Source organism: Aythya ferina (genome assembly GCF_964211825.1).
Source record: "Aythya ferina genome assembly, chromosome: 28".
NCBI lineage: Eukaryota > Metazoa > Chordata > Aves > Anseriformes > Anatidae > Aythya > Aythya ferina.
The window spans coordinates 1370013-1382614 of NC_140325.1; the positions used below are offsets into that span (position 1 = coordinate 1370013).

Genomic DNA, 12602 nt, shown 5'->3' on the forward strand with positions numbered 1-12602 from the left:
ACTTTGCGCCCGGCAGGCGGCGGTACAGCTACGCACTTTCCGCCCAGCAGTGCTACGCACTTTGCGCCCAGCAGGCGGTAGCACTGCTGCGCACTTTACGCCCAGCAGGCGGCGGTACAGCTACGTACTTTACGTCCATCTGGCGGCAGCACAGCTACGCACTTTACGCCCAGCAGCGCTACGCACTTTACGTCCAGCAGTCTGTGGTGCGTCCCTACGCACTTTGCGCCCAGCAGGCGGCAGCACAGCTACGCACTTTGCGCCCAGCAGCGCTACGCACTTTACGCCCAGCAGGCGGCAGCACAGCGCTACGTAGTTTGCGCCCAGCAGGCGGCAGTACAGCTACGCACTTTGCGCCCGGCAGCGCTACGCACTTTACGCCCAGCAGGCGGCGGTGCAGCTACGCACTTTGCGCCCAGCAGCGCTACGCACTTTGCGTCCAGCAGGCGGCGCTACCGGCGCGGCGCGGCCGTGGTGGCGGCGGGGAGCGGCGCGGCGGGGAGCGGCCCGGCCCGCTGGAAGATGGCGGTGCGGAAGAAGGACGGCGGCCCCAACGTCAAGTACTACGAGGCCTCGGACACCGTCAGCCAGTTCGACAACGTGCGGCTGTGGCTCGGCAAGAACTACAAGAAGGTAGCGCGGGGGCGGCGGCCGCGGGCCCGGCCTGTCACGGCCCCGCCGCCCCCCGGGCCCGGCTCGGCGGGAGGCCCCGGCTGCGGCCCGCGGCGGGGCCGTGACCACCCCCCCCCGCCCCCCCGTTTCCCCCCCCCAGTACATCCAGGCCGAGCCCCCCACCAACAAGTCGCTGTCGAGCCTGGTGGTGCAGCTGCTGCAGTTCCAGGAGGAGGTGTTCGGGAAGCACGTCAGCAACGCGCCCCTCACCAAGCTGCCGGTGAGCCCCCGCCGCACAAAGGCGGCCCCCCCCCGCCCGGGACCCCCCCCACACCTCCCCGCCCCTTCCCTCAGCCCCCGGGCACGGCCTCCCCCCGGCAGCGGGGACGGGGACGGCGCCTCCGTGACCGTGGGCTGCGGCCCGGGGACACGGGGAGGGCGGCTGGGGACACGGGGACACCGGGATGTGGGGATGTGGGGACGTGGGGACGGTGCCCCCCTGCCCCTGGGAGCACCACGGCGGGGGGGCGACACCGGGAACGGGGGCAGCGCCTCGGGGGCCTGGGGACAGAAACCCAGGGACAATGGCCTTGGAATGGCCAGTGCCAGGTACAGGGACCCTAACCCCACGCAGGGACCGTGGCCCCACGCAGGGACCCTGGCCCCACATGGTGACGATGCCCCGCTGAGGGTCTGTGCCCCAGCAGCCCGGGGCCAGCCCCCCGCTGACCCCGGGGCCGTGCCCTGCCTGGCAGCTGCCCCCCACCTGGGACAGCGCCAGACCGCAGACAGCGCCCCGCTGACCCGGGGCCAGCCCCCCAGCACGGGGGCTTTTTGGCAGCCCCCCCCCAGCCCCCAACCCAGCATCCACATCACAGCCCCAGTGACCCAGGGCCGGCGTCCCCGATGCACCGGTGACAGCTCCCGGTGCCCCGGGCTGTCCCGTGCACCCCCCCCGACCCCTCTCCTCCCGTTACAGATCAAATGCTTCTTGGATTTCAAGGCGGGGGGAGCCCTGTGCCACATCCTGGCAGCCGCCTATAAGTTCAAGAGCGACCAAGGATGGTGAGCACCCACCGCGCCCCATTGGGGGGGGCTGGGAGTGGGAGGGGGCTGGGGTGGGAGCTGTGGGGGCTGGGTGAGGGGGGGGACAGAGCTTTTATCCCCTCTGTGGGAGCACTGGGGGTTGCCCCAGCTCGGTGGCTGCCTGGGCTGGGCTGTGCATAGGGCTCCCACCTCTGTGAGCAGGTGCTGGGGGATGTCCCCCCCACCAGCCATGGAGCCCTGGGGGGGGTTCAGGCCCCCCCCCCCCGCCAGGCAGGCTGCGGCTGGCTGACGAGGAGACCGGAGCTGTGGCTTTCATGAGAGTCGCTCTTTTCTTCCAATAAGGCGGCGTTTCGATTTCCAGAATCCCTCGCGGATGGATCGCAACGTGGAGATGTTCATGACCATCGAGAAATCCCTGGTGCAGGTAAGGGGGTGCTTCCCCTCCCAGCCCCTCCCCCGGAGATCCCCCCCCCCCCGAGTCTGCCCCCATCCCGCTCAACGCTTTGCTCTTCATCCCCAGAACAACTGCCTGGCCCGGCCCAACATCTTCCTGCACCAGGAGATTGAGCCCAAGCTGCTGAGCAAGCTGAAGGACATCGTCAAGAGGCACCAGGTCAGTGGCAGCGCTGGGGTGGGGGGGGCCCATCCGAGGCTGCGTCGCGGTGCTCAGCCCTGTGCTCCCCCCTCCTTGCAGGGCACCGTGACCGAGGACAAGAGCAACGCGTCCCACGTCGTCTGCCCCGTCCCCGGGAACCTGGAGGAAGGTGGGTGCGAGCCTGGGGGGCTCAGAACTGATGGGGAAACATCGGGGGGGGCAGTGCTGGGGGCTGGGCTGTGCCTGGCCACCGGGGCAGCTCCCCCAGGGGCAGTCGGAGCCGTGGTGGGGGCCGTGCCCAGCACCGTGCCCTCTGCCTGTGCCTTGCAGAGGAGTGGGTGCGGCCGGTCATGAAGCGAGACAAGCAGGTGCTGCTGCACTGGGGCTACTACCCCGACAGGTGAGGGGGTCCCGGAGGGGTCCCGGGGAGCCACCGCTCCGTGCTGGGGCTGGGGGACGTGGCCGCAGCCTGATGGGACGCCCCCGCTCACCCCCTGCCCCTGCACCCGCAGCTACGACACCTGGATCCCGGCCAACGAGATCGAGGCCTCCGTGGAGGACGCCCCGACACCGGAGAAACCCCGCAAGGTGATGGGGACCCCCAGGCCCAGCTGGTGGCTGTGGATGGACCCCCCCCCCGTCCCCTGCCCACCCTGGGGGTCACCGATCTGTCTGGGCCCCGCACGCAGGTCCATGCCAAGTGGATCCTGGACACGGACACCTTCAACGAGTGGATGAACGAGGAGGACTACGAGGTGACCGACGAGAAGAGCCCCGTGGCCCGCAGGAAGAAGATCTCGGCCAAGACACTGACGGATGAGGTCAGAGCGGGGCGGCTGCCCCCGGGGGACGCACGGGGAGGGGGCTCTGCCCTGGGGGTGCAGTGTGGGGATCCCAGCCCTGTGCCTCGTGATCCCTGCGTCCTCCACAGGTGAACAGCCCTGACTCGGACCGGCGGGACAAGAAGGGAGGCAACTACAAGAAGAGGAAGCGCTCGCCCTCGCCCTCGCCCACCCCAGAGGCCAAAAAGAAGAACGCTAAGAAGGGGTGAGCCTGGGGGGGCAACGGGGCCGGATTCAGCCCCAGGGCAGAGGCTGTGGGAGCCCGGCTGTGGTGCTGACGGGGCTGGGGGGCTCTGGCTTTCACAGACCCTCCACCCCCTACAACAAGTCCAAGCGCGGGCACCGCGAGGAGGAGCAGGAGGACCTGACGAAGGACATGGACGAGCCCTCGCCCGTCCCCAACGTGGAGGAGGTCACCCTGCCCAAAACAGGTCAGGGCCGGGGCCGGCAGTGTCCCCACGGGGCCGTGCCTGTCCCAGCACCCCAGCGCTCAGCGCCTCCTCCCTCTGCTGCAGTCAACACCAAGAAGGACTCGGAGTCTGCGCCCGTCAAGGGGGGCACCATGACAGACCTGGGTGAGTCCGAGCCCCTCGGGCTGGGCGCTGCGGCCAGTCCCTGGTGCTGCCACGCCGGCGGTGCCCAAAACTGCCCCCGTGTCCTCTCTTCCAGATGAGCAGGAGGACGAGAGCATGGAGACAGCCGGCAAGGTGAGGCCACAGGGCTGTGCCAGCCCTCGGTGACAGCAGCCCCGTGAGGTCTCTTTTCCCTGCCCAAGGGACCCTTTTCCCTTCTCCAAGGACCATGCTCCCCACTCCAGAAATAGGGTCATCGCTGTAGGATGGTCACCTCTTTTGTGCCTTTTCTGGGGACAAAAAGGCCCCGTTTGCTGGCGTATTAGAGGGTGTGCAGAGGAAGGCCACAAAACTGCTTCTGGGGCTGGAGCAGCTGTCCTCTGACGAGGGGCTGGGGTTGTGCAGCCTGGAGAAGAGAAAGCTCTGGGGGGGCCCTGCAGGAGGGGGCTTATAGGGAAGGTGGTAAAAGGCTTTTCCCCGAGGTCTGTAGTGATAGGATGAGGGGAAATGGCTTCAAAAGGAAAGGTTAGATGGGGGTTAGGTGTGAGAAATGGATCTGTTACTGGAGCTGGTTGTGGCTGCCCCCTCCTGGCAAGTGCTCGAGGCCAGGCTGGCCGGGGTTGTGGGCAGCCCGGGCTGGTGGGAGGGGGCCCTGTGCATGGAGGGGGGGCTTCAAACCAGGTCCTTAAGGTCCCGTCCACCCCAAACCATGCTGTGGACCCCATCCCCATCCCGTGCTCGGTGAGGGCGCGAAGGAGGGGTCGGGGCCCTTTGCCCACGTGGCGCCCGTGTCCCGCAGGACGAGGAGGAGAACGGCACCGGCAGCAAGGGGGAGCAGGCCAAGAACCCCGACCTGCACGAGGACAACGTGACGGAGCAGACCCACCACATCATCATCCCCAGCTACGCCGCCTGGTTCGACTACAACAGGTACGGGGCGCCCCGAGGCCGTGGCCGGTGCCCCGCTGCCAGCCTGGCGGCGCGGTGCCAGCCCCTCCCCGTGCCTCCCCCTTGCAGCGTCCACGCCATCGAGCGCCGAGCCCTGCCCGAGTTCTTCAACGGCAAGAACAAGTCCAAGACCCCCGAAATGTGAGGCCGAGCCCCCCCTGCCCCGTCCCTCCGTGCCCCCCCGGCCCCACGCCGTGCTCACGGCCCCCTCCCTGCCGCAGATACCTGGCCTACCGCAACTTCATGATCGACACGTACCGCCTGAACCCGCAGGAGTACCTCACCTCCACCGCCTGCCGCCGCAACCTGGCGGGCGACGTCTGTGCCATCATGCGGTGCGTTTGGCCCCCGCTGCACGCGGCTCGGCCCGCGGCAGCCGCCCCCTCCCCAACCTCTGAGCCCCCCCCCCACACACTCCCCTTTTTTCCTCCTCTGCAGGGTCCACGCCTTCCTGGAGCAGTGGGGCCTCATCAACTACCAGGTGGACGCCGAGAGCCGGCCCACCCCCATGGGCCCCCCGCCCACCTCTCATTTCCACGTCCTGGCCGACACCCCCTCGGGGCTGGTGCCGCTGCAGCCCAAGACGCCCCAGGTGGGTGCACAACGAGGGTCCCCCGCCGCCTCCGCGTCCCGTCCGCCTTCCCCGGTCCCCGTGGGGGGGGGTGTTGGGGGGGTTAGGGTTGGGGTTTTGAGCGGGGCTGGGGGGGGGGGGGGCCTGAGCACAGCTTTGTCTGTGCCTCAGGGCCGGCAGAGCGACGGCGACGCCAAGACGGGCCGCAAGAGCAAAGAGATCGAAGACCTCGTCACCGAGACGGTGAAAGGGAAGCCGGAGCTGGTAGGCGGCTGCATGGGGCCCGTCCCCCCGCCGCTGGCCGAGGAAGGCTCCTTCCCTCCTCCCCCTCGCGCCCCGCATGCCGCCCTGCCCTGGGGAGCAGGGACGCGGGGGGGACACCGTGACGAGACGGGGCACTGCGGCGTCTCCAGGGAGGGACGGGGATGGGGAGGGGGGGGGGGAGCTGCGTCCTCTCGGGCCTGCCGCCCCCCCGGCCGTGCCCCCAACGTCCCCTCTCCTCCCCAGCAGCAGACCTCGGCCTCGCAGCAGATGCTGAACTTCCCCGACAAGAGCAAGGAGAAGCCGGCCGACATGCAGAACTTCGGCCTCCGCACCGACATGTACACCAAGAAGAACGTCCCCTCCAAGGTGGGGGCCCCGGCCCCTTCCCTGCTCCCTCCCTGTGCCCCCACCCCGCCGCTCACCCCCCTCTTTCACCCCCACAGAGCAAAGCTGCCGCCAGCGCCACGCGGGAGTGGACGGAGCAGGAGACGCTGCTGCTGCTGGAGGTGAGCCAGGGATCTGGGAAGGGGTCCCGGGGAGGAGGGAGCGTTGGTAACGGGGCCACCCAGCCCCGCTGAGCCCCCCCGCCCCACCCCGTAGGCCCTGGAGATGTACAAGGACGACTGGAACAAGGTGTCGGAGCACGTGGGCAGCCGGACGCAGGATGAGTGCATCCTGCACTTCCTGCGGCTGCCCATCGAGGACCCCTACCTGGAGGACTCGGAGGCGTCCCTGGGGCCCCTGGCCTACCAGCCCATCCCCTTCAGCCAGTCCGGCAACCCCGTCATGAGCACCGTCGCCTTCCTGGCCTCCGTCGTCGACCCCCGTGTCGCCTCCGCCGCCGCCAAGTCGGCGCTGGGTAATGTGGCCGCGTCCCCGCAGGGGTCGGAGCCCGGGGGGGCCGTCGGCCGTGGCGTTAGGGGCACGAGAACCCCCCCAGGGCGGTGGAGGCAAGAGGGGGCCGAGCACTGCCAGAGAACGGGCAGCACGGCGTGGGGCCGCGGGCGGTGATGGGGAGCTGGGACATGGGACACGGGACGAGCCCCCCCACACCTCCGGGGGGGCTGTGCGGTGCCAAGGAGCGGGGCTGGCTCTTGGGGGGGGGCTCAGCCCCCCGCTGATGGGTGGCATCGCGCTGCTCTGGCAGAGGAGTTCTCCAAGATGAAGGAGGAGGTGCCCACGGCGCTGGTGGAGGCGCACGTCCGCAAGGTGGAGGAGGCGGCCAAGGTGACGGGCAAAGCCGACCCTGCGTTCGGGCTGGAGAGCAGCGGCATCGCCGGCACCACCTCCGACGAGCCCGAGCGGATAGGTACCGCCTGGGGGTGCTGGGGGGGCTCTGTGCAATGGGTTTTGGCACAGGGGGGGCTCACCCTGTGCCTGTGTCCCCAGAGGAGAGCGGCACGGAGGAGGCGCGGGCAGAGGCGCAGCCGGCGGAGGAGAAGAAGGAGGCGAAGGTAGCGGGGCTGGGGGCGCAGGGTGGGGCCCTGCTGGAGGTTGGAAATTGGGGGGGCAAACAGCCGGGTCTGGTCCCTTCCCCAGGAGCCCCGGGATGGCACCGCCGAGGAGGAGGTGAAGGAGAAACTGGGGGACATGGCCAAGAAGGAGGAGGAGAAGGGCAAGGAGCTGGAGGGTGAGAAGGAGTCGGACAAGGGCGACAGCGATGGCACAGGTGAGAGGAGGCCTGGCCAGGCAGGAGGTGCAGAGCACCCCCCCAGCCACACCTCACTGACCACCCCTGTCCCCTGCAGGGGACCTGGAGAAGGAGAAGGAGGCGAAGGAGGCGCAGGACGAGGTGCCCAAGGAGCCACCGGAGCCCGAGGCCGAGCGCAAGGCGAAGGTGGAGCGGGACATCGGCGAGGGGAACCTCTCCACCGCTGCCGCCGCCGCGCTGGCTGCAGCTGCTGTGAAGGCCAAGGTGCGGGTTGGGGGCTTTCGGGGGGGGCTGTGTGTGTGTGTGGGGGGGGTTTCCTGCAGGTGCTGACCCCCACCCCATCCCCTCAGCACCTGGCGGCCGTGGAGGAGCGTAAGATCAAGTCGCTGGTGGCGCTGCTGGTGGAGACGCAGATGAAGAAGCTGGAGATCAAGCTGCGGCACTTCGAGGAGCTCGAGACCATCATGGACCGGGAGCGCGAGGCGGTGAGCAGGGCGCAGACCTTGAGCATCCCCCCCACACACACCCTGGCAGCCTCTGCTGACCCCCCCCGTGCCTCCCCGTAGCTGGAATACCAGCGGCAGCAGCTGCTGGCGGACCGCCAGGCCTTCCACATGGAGCAGCTGAAGTACGCGGAGATGCGCGCCCGCCAGCAGCACTTCCAGCACCTGCAGCAGCAGCAGCAGCAGCAGCCGCCCCCCCTGCCGCCGGGGGCTCAGCCCCTGCCCGCCACCGGCACCCCCCTGGCCCCCGCCGCCCACCCTCTGGGCGCGCCGCCCGCCCCCGCCATGGTGGCCCCCGCTGAGCCCGGGGGGCAGCCGCTGCCCGGGGCCCCCCCGCCGCAGCCACCCCCGCCGCCGGGCGCCCCGCAGCCTGGCCCGGCCATCCCGCACGGTGAGCGGGGTGCCGAGGGGGTGGGTGGGTGGGTGGCTGGGGGGGGGTCTCAGCCCTGATGGTTTTCCCCCCCCATTCCCCAATTTCATGCTCTCGCCATCTACCTGAAGGAAAGGTGGGGGGAGCTGGGCGGGGGGGCTGCAGATGGTGAGGGATGGGAGGAGAGGGAATGGCCTCAGGTGGTGCTGGGGAAGGTTTGGGTTGGGAATGAGGAGGCAGATTTTAGGGAGGGTGGGGGGGTGTTGGAGCGGGCTGCACAGGGTGGGGGTGTCCCTGCCCCTGCCCCTGTTCCTGGGGGACGTTCAAGGAAAGCCTGGACCTGCTGCCTGGGTGCCGTTGGTGGCAGGGGGAGGGTTGGCCCAGGTGATCCTAAAGTCCTTCCCTTAACGTCTCCCTGCTCTCCCGCAGCCCCGGCGCCGTTCCCCGGGCAGCAGCCGCCGTCCCAGAGCCTGGCTGGGAGCCTCGGTGGCAGCGGCCACCCCGCCGTGCCCGGTAATGCGCCCGCGGCCCTGCCCTTCGGATTGCCTCCATCCGCCATCCCATTTAGCATGGCTAACCCCCTAGCCGAGTCCATCGGGGCCACCTTCCCCGCTAACCCGCCCGCCCTCCCGCTGCATGGGGCCCTGGCCAGCAGCATGCCGCCCGGGGGGCTGCCCCCCCCGCCTAACCCACCCGGCCTGGCCCTGCCGCACCTCGCGGGGGGCTCGGCCGCCGCGCACAGCCCCGCCATCGTGGCCGCCGTGCAGGGAAGCCTCCTTCCCAACCCCGGCCTCCTCGCAGGTGAGACATTGGGGGGGTGGGGGGCTTCGGGGGGGTCGGGGGGGGTCACTCATGGCGGGGAGGGATCCCCACACCCATGCGCATCGGGCTGGAGCAGGGTGGGGGGGGCCTCGCTCAAACCTTCTCATGGGCGGTGGGCTACGCGGTGCGCTCGCACCCCTCCCTGTGTCGCCCCCCAGGTGTGACCACCCCCCCCCCCCTTTTTCCTTTCCTTTTCTCTCCGTGCAGATCAAGGCCCCCCCCTGCAGACGGACCCCATCGCGCCCAGCCCCAGCACGGCCACCCCCGTCCCCCCCACGCAGTGAGCCCCCCCCCGGGGCCGAGGACGCTGCACCCCGCGCCCCCCCGCCGCAGGCCCGGGGAGACCGGCCCCTCCCGCCCCCGCAAGACCCCAGAGGAAGCCCCCCCACCCCACCCCCCCGCTTTGGTATTTTTTTATGATGATTGTCCCGGATTTTATTTAAGTGTTGGTCTCCCCGGGCGGGCCGGGGACCCTGCTGCACCCCGGCTATTTATGAGACAGCTCCGATCCCACCTGGCAACTGGGCATTCCCCCCCTCCCCCAACAACCCCCCCCCAGCTCCTTTTCTGTTTTTGTCCCCCCCCCCCAACCCCTCCCCACTCCCCCAATCTCCCTCTCTCCCCCTTCCCTTTTTTTTTTAAATAACAAAAATAAAATTCCAAGTCCCCGGGGCGGGAAGAAACGGCCTCGAGTGGCAGGGTTTGTGGGGGGGGGGGCAGGGGGCTGCTTGGGGGGGGTCACACACAGGCTGAAGGACGCAGCATCTCTCCGCCGCCTCTTTATTCGCGGAGCAATAACTTAGCCGGTGGGGCTGGAGCGGTGGGGGGGGGCGTGGGGGGAGCTCAGCAGTGCTGGGGGGGGGCAATGGGAAAGGAAAAAAAAAAAAAAAAAAAAAAAAAGGGGGAAAGGCACAAAACCCAGACCGGGGGGTGGGGTGGGGGGAACGGGGGGGGTTCGGAGGTCTTCAGCCGCTCAGCACCATCCGGACCAGCTCTGCAGAGAGAGGAGAAAGAGCGGGGTGAGGGGGGGGCTCCGCGCCCCCAGCCCTCGTCCCGGAGAGAGGCAGGAGCCCGCAGCAGACCCCAGGCAGACGAAGGAGGAGAGGCGGCGGCACCGGGCGCTGCGGCTCCCGCGGGCGGGCACGGCTGCGGCTCCATGCAGAGGGGCATGCGGGGGGGGCAGGGGCTGCACCGAGGGGGAAAGGGGGCGAGAGCGCAAACCAGGAGGCTTTTTTTTTTTTTTTTTTTTTTCTTTGCTTAAAAAGAAAAAAAAAAAATTCCACCCAAAAAGTAAAAAAAAAAAAAAAGAAGAAAAAAATTAAATGAGGGAAAAAAAGAGGGAGGAAAAAAATGGTAAGTAAGTAACTGAAGGGGGAGCGGAGGATGGGAAGAGGCGTACCCCTGCGGCTTCACCCTGACAAGATGTGTCTCACAAACGCTGGGAGGAAGGAAGGAGATGATGGTCAGGGAGGGCTTGGGAACGGGGCTGAGCCCCCTGGGACCCCCCCCGGGGACCCCCGGCCACCGGCCCGGCGCTCACCTTCGTAGTTGATGCAGCCGTTGCTGTCCTCGTGCCCGGCCACCAGCTGCTCCACCTCCTCCTCCGTCATCTTCTCACCTGCAGGATGGCGACGGGGTCACCTCGGGGTGGCCCTGGGGGAAACTGGGGAAGGGGGGGGGGGTCCGGGAACCAGGGAGGGGGATGGGTGCTCACCCAGGGTGACGAGGACGTGGCGGATCTCGGCCCCCATGACGGTGCCGTTGCCCTCCTTGTCGAAGACCCGCAGCCCCTCGACGTAGTCCTCGAAGCAGCCCTGGTCCTTGTTCTTGGCGATGGTCTGCATCATGGGCAGGAACTGCTCGAAGTTCAGCGTCTTCAGGTTCATCTCTGCGCGGGGACACGGAGCGCCGTGGGTGGGGGCCGGGGGCAGCGGTCCCGGGGGGGTCGGGGGGTGTACGGGGAGGGTGGGGGGGCGCACTCACCATCGCTCTTGGGGTTGCCCAGCACCTTCATGACCTCGGCGTTGGTGGGGTTCTGGCCCAGCGCCCGCATCACGTCCCCGCACTGGCTGTACAGGATCTTCCCGTCCCCGGTGCGGTCAAAGAGCTGGAACGCCTCCTTGAACTCTGCGGGGCGCCCGCGTCAGGGGGGAGCCGGGCACCCCCACGGGACCGTGCACCCCGTGGGAGCCGGTGCTGCAGCGTCCTGCACCTACGAGACCCCAGAACCTGCCCCTAGGGACCCTGCACCTATGGGACCCCGTAACCTGCATCTACAGGACCCCATAACCTACTCCTATGGATGCTGCATGTACAGGACCCCATAACCTGTTCCTACAGACCCTGCACCTGCAGAACCCCGTAACCTGCTCCTGGGGACCCTGCACCTATGGGACACCATGACCTGCACCTAAAGGACCCCATCACTTGTTCTTATGGAGAACACATACCCTGCTGCACATACAGGACCCCATAACCTGCTGCTATGGACCCTGCATCTACGGGACCCCATAACCTACTCTTAGGGACCCGGCACCTATGGGACCCCATAACCTGCACCTACAGGACCCCATAACCTGCTCCTAGGGACCTTGCACCTCTGGGACCCCATAACCTGCTCCTAGGGACCCTGCATCGATGGGACCCCATATCCCTTATGAATGCTGCACGCACAGGACCCCATAACCTCTTCCTACAGACCCTGCTCCTATGGCCCGTGCACCTCCGGGACCCCATACCCCACACCGCTGCGATGCTGCAGCTCTAGGATGCTGTAAGCAGCACCAATGGGGCCAGGCACCACGGGACCCCCCCACCCGCACCCCCGGGACCCCCGCACCCCCAGGACCCCACCACCTGCACCCAGCCCCCCCCCAGCCCAGATCCCGTTTCCCATCGGGGTCCGGTTTCCCGTCGGGAACCCGACGCCAGCGGCCGGGGGGGGGCTCCGGGAGCGCGGGGGGGGGCTCCGGGAGCGCGGGGGGGCCCCTCCCGTGCAGGAAGGGCCGGGGCCGCCTCCCGCCCCCCCCCCCCCCGCACCGGGGCGGCCCCGCCCCGCAGGAATGCGCGGCCCGGCCCCGCGCCGTGCCCATATAAGGGCAAATGGCTCAAGAGGCCCCGGAACCCCCCCGGCCCCCGGTGTCCCCCCCCCGAGCCCGGAGCCCCCCCCCGGGTCCCGAGAGCCCCCCCCAGCCCCGGGTGCGGCCCCGGCCCCCGCCCCGGCCCCGCAGCGACTTTGCCCCGGGACCCGCCCGGGCGGCGGCGGGCAGGAAGCGCGGGGAGCGGCGGGGCCGGGCCTCGAGGGGGGGGGTCCGGGGGGGTCCCGGGGGGGTCCCGGTGGTCCCGGTCACTCACCGGCGGTCTGCTCCTCCGAGAAGTCGCACTGCGGGGGGGGGGAGAGCGCGGCCGTCAGCGCGCACCGGCACCGGCACCGCCCGCGCCGTCGGGGGCCCCCCGCCCGGTGCCAGCCCCGAGCCCGCTCCCGGTGCCGCTCCCGGTCCCGGTGCCCCCCCCCGCCCCACGCCCACCCCCCCATCACCCCCCTATCACCATCACCCCCCCGCCCGGTGCCCGCCGCCCCCCGCCCGTCGCATCCCGGTTCCGGTCCCCCCCCCCATCCCCCGTTAACCCCCCCGGTGCCGCCCCGCTCCCCACCATGGCGGCGCCGCTCCCGGTGCTGGTCCCGCTCCTGGTCCCGTTCCCCCCTCCCGGTCCCGGTCCCGGTCCCGCACTGGGCCGCGGCCGCCGGGAGGCGCCTTTGTACGGCCCCGACGTCACCGCGCGCCCATTGGCCGAGAGCCGCCGA

At 69.5% G+C, this 12602-nt stretch overlaps 2 protein-coding genes across 6 annotated transcripts; one reads left to right on the plus strand and one right to left on the minus strand.

Moving 5' to 3' along the window:
- The first annotated feature begins 459 nt into the window (after nucleotides 1-459).
- Nucleotides 460-9200, plus strand: SMARCC2 (SWI/SNF related BAF chromatin remodeling complex subunit C2). Of its 3 annotated transcripts, XM_084499919.1 has the most exons (29): nucleotides 460-633; nucleotides 773-892; nucleotides 1592-1677; nucleotides 2002-2083; nucleotides 2180-2272; nucleotides 2354-2423; nucleotides 2585-2654; nucleotides 2767-2842; nucleotides 2944-3075; nucleotides 3186-3301; nucleotides 3403-3527; nucleotides 3612-3671; nucleotides 3766-3803; nucleotides 4468-4598; nucleotides 4686-4757; nucleotides 4838-4951; nucleotides 5055-5208; nucleotides 5359-5451; nucleotides 5698-5817; nucleotides 5895-5957; nucleotides 6052-6310; nucleotides 6599-6760; nucleotides 6841-6905; nucleotides 6991-7120; nucleotides 7200-7366; nucleotides 7453-7587; nucleotides 7669-7996; nucleotides 8405-8776; nucleotides 9005-9200. In XM_084499919.1, the coding sequence occupies exons 1-29, from the start codon at nucleotides 523-525 to the stop codon at nucleotides 9079-9081; spliced, it is 3621 nt and encodes a 1206-aa protein (XP_084356045.1). In that variant the 5' UTR covers nucleotides 460-522; the 3' UTR covers nucleotides 9082-9200. The 3 variants fall into 3 exon arrangements, with proteins under 3 accessions (XP_084356045.1, XP_084356046.1, XP_084356047.1); XM_084499920.1 differs by lacking the exon at nucleotides 5359-5451 and having other exon boundaries at nucleotides 461-633; nucleotides 5695-5817; XM_084499921.1 differs by lacking the exon at nucleotides 5359-5451 and having other exon boundaries at nucleotides 461-633; nucleotides 9005-9199.
- Nucleotides 9201-9563: 363 nt separating this feature from the next.
- Nucleotides 9564-12576, minus strand: MYL6 (myosin light chain 6). Of its 3 annotated transcripts, XM_084499924.1 has the most exons (7): nucleotides 12452-12576; nucleotides 12152-12179; nucleotides 10781-10924; nucleotides 10512-10685; nucleotides 10338-10415; nucleotides 10197-10235; nucleotides 9564-9791 (listed from the first exon to the last, which is right to left on the minus strand). In XM_084499924.1, the coding sequence occupies exons 1-6, from the start codon at nucleotides 12452-12454 to the stop codon at nucleotides 10207-10209; spliced, it is 456 nt and encodes a 151-aa protein (XP_084356050.1). In that variant the 5' UTR covers nucleotides 12455-12576; the 3' UTR covers nucleotides 9564-9791; nucleotides 10197-10206. The 3 variants fall into 3 exon arrangements, with proteins under 3 accessions (XP_084356050.1, XP_084356049.1, XP_084356048.1); XM_084499923.1 differs by lacking the exon at nucleotides 10197-10235; XM_084499922.1 differs by lacking the exon at nucleotides 10197-10235 and having other exon boundaries at nucleotides 9564-9609; nucleotides 10313-10415.
- Nucleotides 12577-12602: the final 26 nt, after the last annotated feature.

What these genes read in the sequence shown, in the direction of transcription:
- SMARCC2 (XM_084499919.1), top strand. Translation starts at nt 523, where the DNA reads ATGGCGGTGCGGAAGAAGGACGGCGGCCCCAACGTCAAGTACTACGAG. An exon ending in CCCCGGGAACCTGGAGGAAG is followed by an intron (nt 2,424 to 2,584) that starts GTGGGTGCGAGC and finishes TGTGCCTTGCAG; the next exon opens with AGGAGTGGGTGCGGCCGGTC. An exon ending in TGGGGCTACTACCCCGACAG is followed by an intron (nt 2,655 to 2,766) that starts GTGAGGGGGTCC and finishes CTGCACCCGCAG; the next exon opens with CTACGACACCTGGATCCCGG.
- MYL6 (XM_084499922.1), bottom strand. An exon ending in GGGCAACCCCAAGAGCGATG is followed by an intron (nt 10,686 to 10,780) that starts GTGAGTGCGCCC and finishes GTCCCCGCGCAG; the next exon opens with AGATGAACCTGAAGACGCTG. An exon ending in CCACGTCCTCGTCACCCTGG is followed by an intron (nt 10,416 to 10,511) that starts GTGAGCACCCAT and finishes GCCATCCTGCAG; the next exon opens with GTGAGAAGATGACGGAGGAG.